The sequence below is a fragment of the Trematomus bernacchii genome, unplaced genomic scaffold (genome assembly GCF_902827165.1).
Source record: "Trematomus bernacchii unplaced genomic scaffold, fTreBer1.1, whole genome shotgun sequence".
In the NCBI taxonomy this organism is placed as follows: Eukaryota; Metazoa; Chordata; class Actinopteri; order Perciformes; family Nototheniidae; genus Trematomus; species Trematomus bernacchii.
In genome coordinates, this window is record NW_022987605.1 from 1,582,952 (window position 1) to 1,602,022 (window position 19,071).

At 42.7% G+C, this 19,071-nt stretch overlaps 1 protein-coding gene across 1 annotated transcript in view; it reads left to right on the plus strand.

The window, feature by feature from the left end:
- Positions 1–18,260, plus strand: part of lrch4 (leucine-rich repeats and calponin homology (CH) domain containing 4) — a 50,004-nt gene extending 31,744 nt beyond the window's left edge. The window contains 15 exon segments of the mRNA XM_034130826.1: positions 191–437; positions 3,429–3,481; positions 3,484–3,524; positions 4,700–4,820; positions 4,903–5,006; positions 5,107–5,159; positions 8,109–8,258; positions 8,597–8,665; positions 8,843–8,897; positions 8,982–9,045; positions 9,675–9,776; positions 9,866–9,957; positions 10,181–10,318; positions 11,015–11,092; positions 11,410–18,260. Coding sequence (XP_033986717.1) covers positions 191–437; positions 3,429–3,481; positions 3,484–3,524; positions 4,700–4,820; positions 4,903–5,006; positions 5,107–5,159; positions 8,109–8,258; positions 8,597–8,665; positions 8,843–8,897; positions 8,982–9,045; positions 9,675–9,776; positions 9,866–9,957; positions 10,181–10,318; positions 11,015–11,092; positions 11,410–11,646 — 1,604 coding nt within the window. The 3' untranslated portion in view covers positions 11,647–18,260.
- The last annotated feature ends 811 nt before the right edge of the window (positions 18,261–19,071 follow it).

The window sequence follows — 19,071 nt, forward strand, 5'->3', positions numbered from 1 at the left end:
ACATGTGGCTGATAAAAAATGTCTTTATATAACATCCATATATATAATATATATATATATATATATATATATATATATATATATATATATATATATATATGAGATTTGTTAATAAATTGATGTTTTGTTAAGGATCACCAATTTGAAGCCCCAATGAGACTGACTGATTCCGTCTTTCTGTACCATCCAGAAATATCCGAGCTCCCTCTGGTCCGGCTCGATGTGTCCTGCAACCGCATTTCCCATGTGCCCCTGTGCTACCGCCACCTGCGGCACCTGCAGACCGTCCTGCTGGACAACAACCCGCTGCAGATGCCCCCGGCGCAGATCTGCTCCAAGGGAAAATACCACATCTTCAAGTATCTCAACATGGAGGCCTGCAAGAGAAACCAGGAGGAGCTGGAGAGACACCTGAGGCCCACCGGGTTCAACAGCTGGTGAGGATGACGAGGAGAGGGGGAGGAGCTAAAGGTGGAAGGCAGAGGAAAGGCAATTAAAAAAGGAGCTGGTTAGGGAGGAGCAGGGAGGATGAAGCTGGAGATGTGGTACTAACATGATGGAAAAACTGCTTGTCAAGAAATAGTCCTGGCACTGAACTCGGACTACAGCTGCAAACAACATATAGAGATACAACAGAACAGAGGGGCCCTTTTAGCTTTTCAGGTTAACCGTTTGCTGTACTCTTTCTCCCCCGTGAAACCTCCATTGGACTCCTTTGTTTTCTTTCGGACCATAGTGACATCACTATGGAACACTCGCACTTCTATTGGCTAGCGCTCCAACACATTGTACGTTAAAGGCTAAGGGGTGGGACATCTCTAAGCTGTTGACCAATCACAACAGAGCCGGCCAGCTAACCAATCAGAGCAGACTGGGCTCTGGTTTCAGACAGAGGGTGAAAAGAGGTGCTGCAAGCATACTGCCTGTATGAGAAAAATAAAGAGCTTTTTGAACATTAAAGCATGGAGACATGTCCCAGTAGAGACACTTACATAATGATATTACACCTGAACATCAGCAGGAGAGGACTCTTTAAAGTAGAGACATACATACTGATATACACCTGAACATCAGCAGGAGAGGACTCTTTAAAGTAGAGACACTACATACTGATATACACCTGAACATCAGCAGGAGAGGACTCTTAAAGTAGAGACACTACATACTGATACACACCTGAACATCAGCAGGAGAGGACTCTTTAAAGTAGAGGACACTACATACTGATATACACCTGAACATCAGCAGGAGAGGACTCTTTAAAGTAGAGACACTACATACTGATATACACCTGAACATCAGCAGGAGAGGACTCTTTAAAGTAGAGACACTACATACTGATATACACCTGAACATCAGCAGGAGAGGACTCTTTAAAGTAGAGACACTACATACTGATATACACCTGAACATCAGCAGGAGAGGACTCTTTAAAGTAGAGACACTACATACTGATATACACCTGAACATCAGCAGGAGAGGACTCTTTAAAGTAGAGACACTACATACTGATATACACCTGAACATCAGCAGGAGAGGACTCTTTAAAGTAGAGACACTACATACTGATATACACCTGAACATCAGCAGGAGAGGACTCTTTAAAGTAGAGACACTACATACTGATATACACCTGGAAATGAGCAGGAGAGGACTCTTTAAAGTAGAGACACTACATACTGATATACACCTGGAAATGAGCAGGAGAGGACTCTTTAAAGTAGAGACACTACATACTGATATACACTGGAAAATGAGCAGGGAGAGGACTCTTTAAAGTAGAGGACAATACATATGATATACACCTGGAAATGAGCAGGAGGAGGACTCTTTAAAGTAGAGACACTACATACTGATATACACCTGGAATGAGCAGGAGAGGATCTTTAAGTAGAGACACTACATACTGATATACCACCTGAACATCAGCAGGAGAGGACTCTTTAAGTAGAGACACTACATACTGCTATTACACTGGAAATGAGCAGGAGAGGACTCTTTAAAGTAGAGACACTACATACTGATATACACCTGGGAAATGAGCAGGAGGAGGACTCTTTAAAGTAGAGGACACTTACATACTGATATACACCTGGAAATGAGCAGGAGAGGACTCTTTAAAGTAGAGACACTACATACTGATATACACCTGGAAATGAGCAGGAGAGGACTCTTTAAAGTAGAGACACTACATACTGATATACACCTGGAAATGAGCATTGTAGGGCCCTTTGTGATAAAATGCTTAATAGGAATTGGTAGGTAGAGTATTGCTTACAGTCTTTATGCTAAGCTTGGCTAACCTCGTCCTGCTTTATTAACATACATTTATGTCAATTGTCTCATATCACCCTTGGTAAAACTAAAATAAGCCTGAAGAAGTATTTCTTTAGCAAAGTATAGAAAAGCACTTTAGATATTATATTACAGTAGGTTTTGGTTTTTAGAGAGACAGTGGGATAAAAAGGGAGGTTGTGCTTTTCTTCACACTATTCTGCTTTTACCAAGTTGTGATTTTCTCAGTAATGCATAGTTGCAAGGTGTAACGTGTTTTACAGGCCAAAAACAGAGGCACTTCAACACAATCCAGAATGTGGGAAAGTGTGACAGGAGTTGCAATCTATTGCCATGCTGTCCCTATTTAAGTGACAGTTAGACATAAGTACCTTTTACCGTCATTTTAGCACGGCACTCCTTTCAAAATAGGAACACCGTGGACATGAGGTGAGAGGATGAATTGCTGGAGTTACAGTAAATGAAGAATAAGGAAATGGATGATAGATGATGAGAGAGAGAAGGGTATGTTAACTAAGAGGAAGCACGGTTTATCAAATATTTATTAACTTTGAATGGAAACCCTTTTAGCTGCCTAGGAGCCATTCTCCATGAAATAGACTGGACAAGGACAGAGATAAGAGAGAATATCTGAGCATCAGTCACTGCCATTTAGGTGTGTGTGTGTGTTGTGTGTGTGTGTGTGTGTGTGTGTGTGTGTGTGTGTGGGTGTGTGATGGGTTGTGTGTGTGTGTGTGTTTGTGTGTGTGTGTGTGTGTGTTGTGTGTGTGGGTGTGTGGTGTGCTTTGTGGTGTGTGTGTTGTGTGTGTGTGGTGTGTGTGTGTGTGTGTGTGGTGTGTGTGGTGTGTGTGTGGATGTGTTTTGATGTGTTGATGTGTGTGTGTGTGTGTGTGTGTGTGTGTGTGTGTGTTGGCTGTGTGTGTGTGTGTGTGTGTGTGTGTGGTGTGTGTGTGTGGTGTGTGTGTGTGTGTGGTGTGTGTGGTGTGTGTGTGTGTGTGTGTGTGTGTGTCCCTTATGGGGAATCATTAATTCTAGGGTGAAGACTTGGTTAGGCATGTGTTGGTTAGGATAAGTCTCCAGGAAATGCATGCAAGTCAATGTAATGTAAACATGGTGTGTGTGTTTCCCTGCAGTCTATCAGAACAGGAGCTTTTCACAGGTCAGTTCGGAGGGCTGGATTCTGGCTTCACAGTGTGGACAGCGGCAGCAAACGCTGGTCTGGGAATGAGGTAAAACTACGTTCACTATACAATGCCCTCGCATGTCCTGAGGGACTGCATCATGTTGATCAGACAGAAGTGTGTTGATGTTCATGGTAAGAAATGTGCCATGGACTAAATATTCAGAGGACTTGGAGACATCACCCATTGGCTGGTGGGCCGTTTTGAAGCCTCTGGTTTTGCTATTTGGCTGCTGGCAATCTGTATTTTCTTTGGAACCACAAGCCTAACAAGAACTGATTAGGTGACCTAAATGTGACGTGAGTGGTGCAGTGATGAGTCCTAAAACCAGGAAGTGAGTTAGTATTTTACCACTTCCGGTTCCCTCGTCTCAGAGTCAACGGCTTTTTTTAACTAGTTTTTGGAAAATAGCTGGAAATAAGGTCTGTGGTTGAGACACATTTAAGAGACGGATCACGTTTTGTTCTACGACATTAAATCCATCAGCAGTGACCCCACTGGTGATTTTTGAAGAGTTTACGTGTCTGAAAACGATGGTTGTTAAGTGGCCTGAATAGGACTACAGAAGCTGTCGAGGCCGTTGTACGTCATTACGCCAAACACGTTTTGAATTTGTTTGCCCTGTTCTGCTTGAAAGCAAGTACCTGCTAACTGTTCAAACAAACGCTTCAAACTTGTACCATTTTGAATCTGTATTTTTGAATATCGATCTTAAGTTGGCGTGACGTTGAAGTCGTGCGACCCTGCTGTACTCGGCTGTAGTTTGTTTATAGCATAACGTTAGCATTTTAGCAGTTTTCCACAGACCTTATTTTTTACAATATTCCAAAATCCTATGGAGAAATCCAATTGCGTTTTTTGTTGAGGGAACCCATGCGCAGCAAAGATACGTCATCACTGCACCACTCTGTCGACTTTAAGATCTGATGACCCTTATAAACATTTAAAGGTAGATGGACATATTTGACAGAGACAAAATTCCATGAAATAATAAAAGAACCAAATATACTTTGACGGTGTGTCAAAATGTCATCCAGAATATTTCATTTAAAAAAATCACGATAGCCTAAATGGCGTCACACTGCTATTAGTGGTCGTATACACATACATATATAAACTATATATACACATGAAGATATCGTAAATATACACATTTACCTGCCTATCCAATAGTCTTAGCCCTGGACAACAGATCAATGTCTCTGAACTGTGAATGTGTCCAGTCAGCAGATGACTTCTCGGAGCGTTCCCTCCGGTTAGCTGAGGTCAGCAGAGAGCAGAGGAACCTGGAGGAGGAAGAGGAGGAGGAAGAGGAGCATAGATCTCCTCTGGAAGCTACCAAAGGTGAGGAAAGAAGGCCATGTTTGAGCTATCGAACAGTGTTGTATACAAGATGTAGGTTAACACTCCTTTATGCTCTCTGCAGTGAATGGAGATGCTGGGCATGTGGACTTCATTGACAGCAGTGTGACAGAGGAGGAGGAGATGAGGATGCACCCCCCCACACCCCCCCTCACAGCTCCTCCTCTGGTAGCACACATTCACACACTGATCAGCAGTTGTGCCAGATTGTCTCGTGGCCTTCCTGTGATCTGAGAGCAGTGTTATTGATTGTGACTTTGATTTACAGGAGCAGAGTGAGAGCTCTTCCCCGTCCCAAAGCCACGACTCAACAACATGCAGGTAAGATACATGAGTCAGCGCCTTTTACCAGTGCTGCCACTGCTCTGTGTGGACGCTCTGATGACTTTAGTTGAAGATCTCAGGTTTTTTTAATTTATTTAATTTGATTGAAGGACAGGTACAATCTGAAGGTCACAATTGAGACAATGATCCTCCTTCCATATTCATTTATTTCTTATACCTAACCATCACCAAGCCCCACCCATACCTTGCAAACACATAGAGAGTTTAATCAAAGAAGCACATAAATAAATACAATAAACAAATTATAAAAAAAGCAGAGACTGATAAGTAAATAAAAAGACAACTAAGCTGGTGAATAAAACAAAAGCAAAGAAAGTATTAAAAGGTGTTGAAAATAAATAACATTATGTACATTTCTGCTATTCGGTTGGGAGTGTCTGCACTGCCAGAAGATCTCAGGTTTTTCAGAAAGGCACTGTCTCTTTCTCAGGTCACCCTTCATTTGGTGCTCATGCTGTGCAAAACAAATAAAAATAATCCCAACTAGATCAGAAAAACACCGGCACGACCCTAGAGAGGTGATTATGTTGTCCAAATATCAAAACAGAACAATACTCACGTGCAGCAGATGAAACTCTTCCCAGTGCCCAGCCAGCGTTCTCCTGCCACTACAGACTCAAGCTGTTGGTCTATAGAGGGGTTTTCTGCCATGGACACACACCTCAGGTCTGTTACACACCTCAGGTCTGTTACACTGCAGTTCATTCAGTGTTGCTAAATATAACAGCAATAGCTGTTTAAGCACAACCAAAGGATTTACATTTTAATCCCAAAATTAAAAATATTTATATAAGGGGCAAAACAGGGTTTTGGTTTTGCAAACCAATGGTATAGGTTTGATGCGGTTTGCGTTAAATAACTGTATGAGGTAATAATAATAGTATGAGGTGCAACCTGTGCCAAGGTGTTCTAGTATGAGGTGCAACCTGTGCCAAGGTGTTCTAGTATGAGGTGCAACCTGTGCCAAGGTGTTCTAATATGAGGGGCAACCTGTGCCAAGGTGTTCTAGTATGAGCTGCAACCTGTGCCAAGGTGTTCTAGTATGAGGTGCAACCTGTGCCAAGGTGTTCTAATATGAGGGGCAACCTGTGCCACGGTGTTCTAGTATGAGGGGCAACCTGTGCCAAGGTGTTCTAGTATGAGGGGCAACCTGTGCCAAGGTGTTCTAGTATGAGGGGCAACCTGTGCCAAGGTGTTCTAGTATGAGGGGCAACCTGTGCCAAGGTGTTCTAGTATGAGGTGCAACCTGTGCCAAGGTGTTCTAGTATGAGGGGCAACCTGTGCCAAGGTGTTCTAGTATGAGGGGCAACCTGTGCCAAGGTGTTCTAGTATGAGGTGCAACCTGTGCCAAGGTGTTCCAGTTGATCAGAAACACATTTCCCTAGTATCTTTAATTGTATCTTTAGCCTGTTTCTGTGACTTCATCTACATTCAGCTCTGTGTTGGTTTCTCTGTTGGAAACTGTGTACTCAGCCCCTCCAAGTGACAGACAGCGTTTTATCACTTGTCCTCTCTTTTCCTTCCTTGTTTTACAAGGTCACTTCACAGAGTATTTGAAGAGCTGGGAAAAGTCAACAGTCCTCTGTTCCCATTAGTTACAATCCCCTTTCAAACTCTGCATGCTGCTTGTTATCTTGGGAAGTTAACATGGAGACTCGCTGACTTTCCCAGACTTTTATTACAGTGTGGCAACATAACAGCTTGTCTTAATGTCCACATGTATTCTGAAAGCTTTCCGAGCAAAGCTTTCAGAGGAAAGCTCGTAGATACCACTAAATGTGTTGGCATCGAATCAGAGCAAAGGAATAAAGTGGAGCAAAATGGCTGATTATTAGGTTAAACATACAAATGATTGCAGCATTTTATTTGTTATAAACATACACCTCATGTTCTTATGTTGCTGTTGAGGCAGCTTCAGCACGCTGCTCTGTTCTCTTTTGTTGAGATTGAGTGTCCGGGCAGTCCTATTGGCTACATATCAATATGTGAGACAGAGCCATTGTTCTCAGCTTCTGGAGCAACACGCAGCATATTTTATTACCTTTTTAAAATAAACTGTACCCTGTCAAATGAATTCCAAACTGAAAGCCTCATTAAGGCTCATACAGTATACAGGACAGGACTTAGACGTGCTTACGTGACTGACTGTCTGAGGAAGATGAAGTTCAGCTGTCTCTATCCTGCATGTCCTCTTTAAACACTTTACAATCGCCTCAAACAAACGGATGTTCCGAATTTTGACTTCCAACACTTCCTTAGGGACTCCTAAAAATAGAGCACTGAGTCTTAAAATGGAAGCTGAACACACACATTCTAACCCCTCTTTTATATTGAAATGATTATAAAATGATTTCATGTAAACCCACCTACAGAATAAAGGAGGAAATCCCTAGACAAGCTTATTTGGTTTGGTTTCCTGATTTATCTTCTAGTTCTAACACTGCTTGTGAATGGATCCAGCTCAGGCACAATCTTCACATATAGGTACATAGTATATTTTGAGTCACCTAAATACATTTGTATCAAATTGTTTAATATTTACTACAGCTTGCCTTGGACTCCTGACTGGGGGTGTTACCCCTATAACATGTTACAGCCATTTGTTATCAATGTTAAGTGGTTAATGTAACATATATAACATATCATAATACCAGTTATTGTATCACACACAAAGTTCAGATTCAAAAGAAATGTGTCCACCAAACAAAAAAACAAAAACCACATTTGGCATTCTTTAATAGTAGTTGGTTTTGAGGCTGTGATTGGGCGATGAGCTGTCAGTCAAATCTGGCAACAGTACCTCTAAATGTATTTCTCGCTCTCCTCATGTATTCCTCATTCTATCCTCTCCTTCCTGCAGCTGGACTTGGCAGTAATGACTGGGAGAAATATTGACTTGGTTTTCTCCAACTCTTTCTCCCCCAGGTCCAGCCTCCATGTGGACGTGGGACCCCCATCCTCGACCTCCCCCCTGTCCCCCTCCAGCCCCTCCCTGGAGGAGCGCAGGAGGCCGGGCACCCTGTTCATCTGGCAGGAGAGAGAGCGCCTGCAGCAGCAGCAGAGGGACAAGGCCAGGTGGATTCATCTTTAATATCTACATCTCTGTGATGTTTGAAAAGCAGAATGTTAATCAGCATTTACCTGAAGGGTGTGAGCCCTTCTTCCCAGCAGAGGGAGCTTTGAATGCCTTCTTACATAGGGTAGAAGTGTCTGACTGCATTGACCGGATATATCACATGACACAACATAAATGCTACTTTATCTCCTGCTAACACTGGAAACACTGTGAACATGAGCGTTTATCTGTGGTCATGTGATCTCCACACTAATGAACGTCTCTCTGCCAGAGGCAACTCCCTTCTGTCTGTCATCTCTAATTACACGCTCTCCATGTCCAACCTCTACATTTTCAGTTTGCTGAAGTCATCCACCAAAACAGGAAGTCATGTGGCCCCTGCACCACAGACAGGAAGTAGCTCAGCGTAAGTAAGCCCTGAAGAATTCATGAACTAAGTAAAGATGAGGCTGATTTGAGTGACTCTTCAAGTTCTAGTCCATCCATCCTTCTGAGTCTATGCAGGAGTACAGATGGAGGAAGGTTTGAGGGTGTGGGAAGTGTTTCCTGTAGTGATGAAACGTTGATGTGTGTCTCCCCCTAGTGGTGGATCTCCAGAGAACAGCAGCTCTCTGTCAGGGCTCCGGCAGCGCTGTGCAGTGAGTACTGATCTCTCTTCATCATACACAGAGCAGGAGCTGCACAGATCACTGATGAAAACTCACCGTGTTCCTTTTCCACAGAGTGCTGATCAGATGAGCGCAGCGCCTCCTCCAACACTTCTGCAGCGCTCCAGCAGCAGATCAGGTACACACAACCTTTTATAATGTATTAGTATTTATGACATACAGCAGGTAATAACACCTTTTTCAATACATTGTTCACAAGCTAAATGATTAGACGTAGCTCCTATATTATTAACGACATATTGTTTTGGTTAACGACACTTTAAAGTTAGATCCTGTCACTAAGAGATCTACAGATATATAGCATTTATAAAAGGACAGAGGCTGGTGCTGTTACAAACTTTGCTTTGTAAAAACTTAAATATTCAATATTAATAATTCCCATGAACTTACCAGTCAACTTACTGGTGAGACTAGCATAAAACTGACTGCACACTTAGATACTATTGAGATTAAACAGTCATTGGATATAGAAAAAAAGTCTCATAACAAAACTGTATGAGCTATTGATCAGTGAACTTAAGGTCTTTTTCATTTGTATTATTCTGATACTTTATATTACAATCCATAGTTAGCAGAAAACCTCAACCCACAGTCACCTTCAGAGGCTTTTTCCTGTTGTGTCCTCCTCACCTACTCTGATGGAATTGTGGCAGAATATCCTTAAACACTTTTGTGTTGTCATGCCAACATAAACATGTGCTCTGGAGGGTGCCTTTCATAGTGTGACATTGAGTTTGTTTGTTTCAGATGTTCCGTCCTCCCCGAAGACGTCCTCCCCCCCAGGTCAGACCCAGAGACCCAACAGCTTCCTGTTCCGCGCCTCCTCCCGCACCAACGTCAAACCCACAGGTACACACCAACACAACACACACGCTTTACACCTTCCTTCAACGCTGTGGAGACATTCCAACACTGTGGCTTGTCTCTCTGTGTGTCAGTGTTCACTCTGGGGGAGTCTGGCAGGAGCGAGTCTCGAACCATGCTGCGTTCTCCTAAAGAGGAGAGGGCCGACATCACACAACTACGCCAGGTAAACACAGCATAAACACTTATTTGAATACATTTGATATATTTGTATATATTTATTGTAAAATGTGTGGATGCTAAACCAGTGATCTGAGGGCAGATCTTAAACTCCAGTATGTATAATAGTTTGACACGCATATGCCAAACATGGTGTAGAATCCTGGGTTTAAATGCTGTGCCAGAGTCTTTTCATTAAAGTTCTGACTTCACCCCCCCTCCCCACCCAGACTCTGGAGTCCCGTCTGAAGATCTCCCTGTCGGAGGATCTGGGCGAGGCCTTGACTAACGGCACGGTGCTCTGCCAGCTGGTGAACCAGATCAGAGTGCGCTCCGTGTCCATCATCCACGTCCCCTCCCCAGCAGTGGTGAGTGGTGTCTGGGCTGTCTGCCTCCACAGCAGCTCCTATCACCTGTTCATTCAATAACTGTGATAAAACACAACTTCTTAGTGTAGTACTCTTTTGCTGCTAGCTCATGGTGGCTAATGTTAGCTGACTTTAGGCAGACATCTTTGTGTTAGCTGACATGGTAGTGTCAGTTTGCATTTCTTCTTTAATGTTATACTATGTTGAAGCAGGTTAATTACATGTATTTGCAGTAACTGAAAGTCAAGAGAATCATGGGACAATGGGCCTTTTATCCTGCAGTGGTCAACGTTCAAAAAAGGATTTTCATGCTCTCAAAACTGTTTAATATTTTGTGTGCATAAAGTAATATTATCTGCCCATTTGAACATACTGTTGATTCTTGAATAACAAGCAGGATTCAAACAGTGGTCTTAAACTGAGCAGCATGGCAGAAAGGGAGAGAAAGGACGGTTAGCATGGTCTGTGCTGTTATAACCCTACTGACCTGAGTTCAGTTTGTCCCTTTCCAAGGCATGAAGTCCGTCAGCACCTGTTATAGGAAGTGACAGCTTTCACAGTGATAGCTCAGCAGAAATAATGTGCTATCATTTATAAAGATAATCTCTATATACAGAGGAAACAGTGAGTGCTCTGAATACATGATTATTTTTCTCCCCATATAATAATACATTATTTTATACAATTTATTTTCAGCCAAAACTGAGCTCAGCAAAATGTCGACTGAACGTGGAGAACTTCCTCTCTGCGTGTAGGAAGCTGGGAGTCTCTGAGGTAACCGTCTGTTTCTCACTGTCCTTTCGTTACATCTCTGCACTGTTTTACATACGTTTAAATGACAAAATGTTTGAAACCGAATTGTTCATGTGCTTTAAGCTCAGTTTTGTTGCTAAATTATTCCTGGCAGGGTTGGACTGATGTGTTGGAAAGTTTTTTGTTCGAAATCAAATGTGTATTGACGGCCCACGCACCAGTCCAACCCTAACTGTTGTTCTGTGTGATCTTTTCTCTGTTGTGTCCTTCTCTTGTCTCCTAGTTTTAACAAAATAACTTCCTGTATTTCCTCCTGTGTGTCCTCGTCCCCTGTGCAGAGGGACGTGTGTGTGTGCTCTGATGTGCTTCTGTGTAAGCTGCCCGCTGTGCTGCGCTGTGTGAGGGCCCTGCTGGCTGCTGAGGGGGGGGAGACGGGGGAGGACCAGTCCCCCCGCCACTCCTCGCCTTCGTCGCCATCACCCTCCTCCTCCTCACTGCTGTCCACAGACTTCCTGCTGTTCTACTGCGCCGTCATGGCCCTCCTCTACGTCCTGTACTGCTACCTGCTCCCCTAGAGGAGCAGCACACACACCTCATATTCACTGCTGCTCTGCACACACACACACACACACACACACACACACAGTCACAGCGAGAGTGAGGCTCACACAGCTGCTGCCACACTGGGCCTCTCAGACAATACTCCGCAGTGTGTTTCAGTATGCACACATGTCCTGAGAGTGTGTGTCCACACCCCACAGCTGCACTGACACAGAGCAGGCAGCGAGCACCTTCAGAACCAGCAGAATCGCTTCAGCTCTTCATCAGAAAGCACTAGAGTGATACACACACTACATGAGCAGGGAGATGCCTTAGCCTCGGTTAGCCTTCACTCTGAGACACACAGCATGTTTACAGGAGTGAGAGGTGGAGCTGCTCCACACACAGACTCTGGGCAGAGCAGAGGAACCACAGACGTTCTATGACCTGTGTCTTTTTACCAATCTGGCTTTAGGTGCATTGAAACTGCAGCCATTAGGAATATTTTAAAGCCAAATCATTTGTGGCTCACACCTCAATATCCTCCCTGGAATTTCTTTTAATTTTGCACATTGTACAAATAGGTTAACATGGTGACACTTGAGGAGTTACCTCATAGTTGAAACTGTAAGAATCTGCTGCTCTCTCAACATGCAGCTGTGCTTTGTATATGCAGTGTTGGTTTCTGAGCACAACTATATACAGGGGCGCAATTTTCTTGGCCACTTGGTGGCAGTGCATCCATCTGTAAACAAAAATGGGACATTTTCACCTTATGAAGTGATAGAAGCCACTTCAACTCTCCTTTTAGCTCTGGTTTGGTCTCCAGCCACTCAGAGCTGTGGTCACCAGCTAGCTACTTGAGTATCTAACCCGCCAACATGCACACCAACATTGTGTTACAGTTGGGTGGATCTTAAGAAGAAACGTGGCCATTAGTTTTACCGAAATGGATGGCATTGTACTCTCCAAGTAGAAAGAGGAGATCAGGTAACATCACTCTGAGGGGGTCCTAACGGGGGGGGTCAGGCGATCACAGTATAACACCAAACAGATTAGACGGGTGTATACAGTAGGAAGATGTTTCTCAGCTCTGACCAGGTTTCCCTTTGAGATGATCTGTGTGTTCAGAGCAGCTCCACCTCTCAGACATGTTGGTCCCCGGCTGTGTGTCCGTAGTCAGACCCCTCCCTGAGAGAAGCTGAAGGAACCTTAAACTGAAATGTGAATGTGACATTTAGCCTTGAACCGAATGCATGTTGGCTCAATGTGAGGCTGTTCCCGTGAGACAGATGCTGAGTGCCTCTCTCTGAACACTCACACCTTCTGCCCCTTTTTAATGTCTGCTGTGCTAAGCGTGAGCAGCAGGGGTTGATGTCGGCCTTCACGTGTCCAAACGGTACAAACCCCTGCAGGGGGGTGTGTGAGTGTACATTTTGTTATTGTTGTCATCGGTCAGTTTGACCAGGTGACTTGTATAAATGTAAACAGGCTATTAAGTTATTTCTTTTTATTTATTTAGAATTCTGTTCTTGGTTATTTTGTTTCAGGTGAAACGGCAGAGGCGTCACTAATTTAATTCAGTCAATAGTTAAAAGGCTTTTGTAAAATCAATGTATGTGCTTTCAATCACACGCATGCCAATTTAATGTGATCAATATTGAATTATTCAGCATTAAAACAACATTGATTGTTTAAAAGTTTCCCCCTTCATTTGATTGGTAAATGATTGATTCCCTGGAGGACATTTACCCGAGCATCAAAGGCCTCTGCTGGTTCTACCTGGCTGCTCATAGAAGGTCAGAGTCTGCATCCAAACAGCTTGGAATATCATTGTGACGCTTATTGGACTGAAAGCTTCTATCCATAGTGAGATACTAGGACTCACATGAGAGCGCTAAAACATCTGCAAATGGATTTGTAATCTTATCTCAAACATATGGAAACAAAACACGTGTCAAAGTGGGGACCAACATAACATTCAGCAACCGACCTGTTGGGCCCACTGCGTAGTCGAGGCTCCATATGTAGGAGAAACCGTCCTGCTCAAAGTGTTCAATATTAAATCAATTGTATAAAATATGCAAATTAACCAATCTTAAAAAACATAAATTATTAATACGGAAGCTGTTTTTTCCTAATAAAGTTTAATTTAATTTACTGTCATCATAGAAGCTTTAACGCAAAATGTCCTTTTTCAAAACTATATTTCACAGCATTTGTGCACTTGTATTTCTTATATAATGTCACTTGTTAACAGTACGGTGGTCTCCATCCAGCGCCTGCCTCTAAATGTTTCTGTTTCCAGCCTCTTGTTGCTTTATTCGGAATGACTTTAGCACTTTTGCTTCTCAAGCTAACGGGCTGGGAGTTGTTGAGCCAGTTTGCTCAAAGGCAGGGGCAGTACCACTGGAAAAATTGCCATTAAAGTTTTGAAATAAATGTCTACAACTATAAACTTGTAAGAATTATGAAATAACATCTCACAAGTTTAGATTTCTAAAAAAGAATTCACACAATACATTTACAAATATCTATTTCATAAAGTATTTATATGTATTTAATATTAAACACTTTGGGGGCCCAAATAGAAAAAGCTATTCTGTCGATATTGCAATTGTATTTGATAATTGTCCTTATGCACACTGGTTCTTTTAGTCCACATCTTTTCAGGAGTCACGCTCCGTCTCGTGTCTCAAGTTCTTTACTAGCCTGCTGTTAAAAGGAAATGTTATACTGTTTCAATTCTAATGTAGATTTTATAAATGAAACTGGATGAGCATCAGACGGTAATCTTTCACTGGCTTAGACCAAGCTATGTTCTTTGATATGTTAGCGGAACAGAATTGCAGTTGTATTTTATATTTATACGATACCCTTGTATTATTGAGATTCTTTTTTGAGTTTATATAAAGCTATATGTAAAGGTTTTTTTCCCTTCGCTGTAAAGAAATTATTAAAAAGTGAACTTTGACCGTGTGCTGTTTGTCTGCTTGCCTGCTGTGCTTTGCTTACTCAGCAGAACTCTTTAATGTGATCTTCATCAGGGTGTCTGCAGCTGCCTCAGAGACACATGTCCACTCACTGCTCATCAGGTCCCGAAGTATAAACATATTTAATGTCAAAACAAGTAGGATTTTCATTTCAAGCTAATGTTTGTCAAAAGATAAGTCTGGTGATATTCCATGAGTCTACCAACATGTATGTGCCCTGATGCTCCAGTCCTGAACGTCTGCTGGAAAGCTAGAGCACCAGTTTTAGATTAGGATGCAGGGTTTAAATCAGACCGCTGAATGTACCAACATTGCTCTTAACTTAAATTGTCCCATATCGCAAAACATCCGAAGAGGAGCTCCACAGAGCTGAGTTGATATCTGGGATGTAGAGAAGAAGGGACTCTTTAAAATGACTTCTGTGTTTGCACACACACTGCATTTGGTTACAGTTCTCCCCACTAGCCACAAGGTGGCAGCAATGAGCCAACCCAACAATTCCAATAAAAATGATTCATACAAAGATAAGATTTGGGTTTCCTCCAGTGTGAATTCAAACACTAAGTTTTGTTGTTACAAGATAAAGATTCTGCAGGCAGAAGGCCTCAGTGGCAAACCCTCCCCCCGTTCTAAATGTCTCCTCTGCGTTCAGAGCTCAGAGGTAACAGACTGTGGGTCTTTTCATGAGATTTCGAGACCATCTGAAAAATATAGAATAACACCAGACTTATTCTATAAATGCACAACTATTATAGAACTGTTATTGTTGGAATTGGAAACCAATACAGTCATTGTGTAAGCTCGATCCTGATCTAATGATTTGAGGAGTTTTCAGTCCATTTCTCAGCTGGTTGAAGTCTGATGGAATGTGGTGACGTGAGCAGCGTGCAGATATCCTGATGTCCACTTTGCCCTGTGCCCTAACCTCTAAAAGCTCCTGTGTGCTCTCCAAACAGCAGCTTTAGTGAACAGGCTTCACGTCACAAACACCCCCCCCCCCCCTGGAGCAGGTGAGTGTGCTGAGCCCCGGTCAGAGGACTCTGACGGTTTGCACCGCACCCTTCACCATCAGGAGACCCAACACATAGTGCTGTGGCCTTTCTGATGCCGTGTGTGTGTGTGTGTGTGGTTGCTAAAGTAATCACTACAGAGTCGGCAGCAGTGATTATGTAGATTCAATCTCAGAGCCGTACCTGGAAGGGTTTCTGTTCCTCTCGGGAGCTTCAGGGGCCACAGAGGACCATCCAGGGGCCCCTCTGACTCGCTGTCTGTTACATAAACATGGCTGAGAACCAACAACTTCTTCAATATATGGACAATAACCCAAATATGTGTACTTATCATGGTGGAGCTACAAAAGCCTTTTTACGAAAAGTGTCATAACAGAATTCCCCAACAAATAACATAAATTATTTTTTCAAAAATAGATTTGATTCTCAAGGTTAACTCATTTCAAGGTCTGAAAATGGTCTGATTCATAGCTGTGACAAAGCATAACAGAAGTCAAACATCACAGAAAACATTATTAGATTAGTGGTTATTTACGTACTGATTACTGCTAAAGGGCACAATGGCAGAAAGTACAAGTTACGCTGTTGGAATGTCCTGTTGGGTTACCCAGAGCACCACTGTGTTCAGCTAGATGCAACTACGCTTGATCATTCATATAGACATAGCAATCTCATGTTGGTGGAAAGCTTCAAATGAGTATAGCTCCATCCACAGCAGCCACTAACTCAACATCGCCAACATCTGGATTTGTACATTCGGCTGCGTCTGTGCTTTGAACCATCAGCAACGTCTTCCATTCATAATGCCTATTCCTACATTAGTAAGTGAGGCAAAAGTCATGTCATCTGTAACGTCTACAGTGTATCGTAAAGACACTTAGTGCTAAAACATGTCTACATATATAAGGTGTTCAGACTGTCACATGACCAAATAACAGTAACTGAGATGATTGGTCTTATCAAAAATCCTGATGGAGTTGGACCACTAATACGAGGTATGCTGAGCCCCTCTGAAGTCACAGTACGTCACTCTGCATAATGTGAATGCAGAAAGTATCATCTTAGCTTTAGACTTGATAGTTATGTGGATTGAGTTTTATCAAACTATATTTATGTAACATTCAATAGTTATACAAGAGACATCCTTTTGTTCCTTCTGTTCTGAGGCGCAGCTGTACAGTAGCTGTTGAACTGGTGTGTGTGAGGTGTGGAGTGTGAGGAGGAGGAAGAGGACGGTGTGTTGATGACCTGATGACTCAGAGCTGTGACACTTTCTATCTGTTCAAGCTGAACTCACTACATGTATTACTATCACTGAGATCCCATGTGGTGCAGTCTCATATTCACTCAGTCACACAGCCCACATACACACCTGAGAGCTCATGATGGTTTGAATGACTCAAACACGTTATAATTCAGATCACACACCCTTTTCCATTAAACACACCACCCTCCTGTACAGTGTGAGTGTGTGCTTGTTCTGATGCACACGGTTTCTTGTTTCAAAGCAAAGTTGTTTTAGTAACTCTGGTTTAATAGCTTTCCACTTCAGCCCTGAAGGCAATAAACACTCCAACATGGTGTCGATGTTTGTGATATCCACTGGACTGAAATGACATGATTTCCAGGGAATGCCACTGAGCACGTCCTGTCCACGTGTGAACCCTTCTCCACGAGCTGGCCTCATATGCTCAGTTTACAAGCTAATACAATCTAATACATTTCACAGCCAAAGGGTTGCTTTAAGACCATATGTTACTTCATCATAAATATTTATTGTAACAGATAATACCTACTTGTTTAAAGGGTGGGGCGCCACATGGGGACACATGCTATCCAGATTGGAATCCAGGATTTTAATAATAGGAGAAAGATTAATATAATTTATTCTTCATTTATTTGTAAGTCAAAATGTAACAATTCTTTGTAAATGTAGCATCCGTCAAATAATGTAAGCCATGGCTCCTGACACTCCTCCATGATCGCTGAAAGAGTGATACTCATGTTTTGTTGATCATTAAGGAAATATAATTGTATATATTGTAAGCAATATGACTGCAGATGTAGTCTGAATAGATAGAACGGTACAGTATGCCTCGTTTCAACTTTTTAGAAGAATCCTCGGTCAGAAAGCCAGGCAGGGTTCACATTGGAGCTGAGAGTTAGCAGCTGGCTTGTTTCGTTTGATGTGTTGAAAACAACTTGGAAGCAACAAGGCACTGATATTCACAGAAGGCGTGTTTTGGGTTCCAACAGAGGTAAATGCAGCACATTCTAGCCCTTAATGAATGTGTCCAAGCATGTGCACGTCTGCATGAATCATACAGTATGTATAAAGCCTACCTGCATCTGTACATGTTTCCTCCTCTCTTCCCAGGATTCCTTGTGTTCCCCCCAACTCATCACGGAGGACGAGGGGCTGAGTCGGCTGGCTCAGACCGTCCAATCACTGGTGGACCTGGCCGACAGCTCCCAGCGGGGCCCCAGGACCCAGACGTAGGGGCCGAGGCTCAACGCAGTGCTGATTCATCAGCATCACACCGGAGATCCATCTCAGGGCCACGCTCCATATTTAACATGTTCAATAGTTACACACACTGTGTCCAATACATGTCAACAATAAAAAGACCTCCAGTATGAAAATGATCCAGAGCCTCTTTTCATCTTTACAAGTGAAGATTGCATTACACAAGCTGACAGATGTTTTCAAATCAATATCAGCACCTCTAGCCTAGCTCAGCACAAAGACTCGAATCAGGGAAACGGTCCAGTTTCCAAATATACCGAGCAACTAAAGCTATCGGATTAACACGATTATGGTTTATTCTGTACAAAAACAGAAATGTTAAAATAATTGACTTCCAAGCAACCATTCATTGTAGCGTGTAGATCTCTGGTTCAACACATCAGTGAGCTTTAGACCGGTTGGTAGTTGTTGGTAGAACTCGAACGAAGCCATGCTAGCCGTTTCTTCATGCAAAGTTCCCATTACCAGCTTTTTACTTACAATACAGAAAATTGAATAACGTCTTATAAAAAGTTTCTCCAAAGACAAACTATGTTCGAAGTGTGAACCGTTTCCCTCAGGTGAAGTCACTCTGCTTCAGTTGGACAAGTTGAATACTTGTGTAGCTCCTCTTCTCTCCTGCAGGTTAGAGGCTCCACATTAGCAGCTCATAGCATAACACCATCTCAACCAAACTGCAGCTGGTCAAATTGTATGCTGGGTAATGTAGGAGATAGGTTGAGTTCATAATTGGAATGAAATCAGATTACTTATCTTAATTAATAAGTATACAAGTGCTCAAACCTTATGCAATAAACTGCTTTCTGATTGTTTCCCTTTAATCCTTGATAAAGTAGAATTACAGACACAAAAAGAATGAGGGGAAATCAGGTAGAAATGTCTCTGTACTACTTTTAGTGGAATAACAACAGCTATCAGCAGCAGCAACAA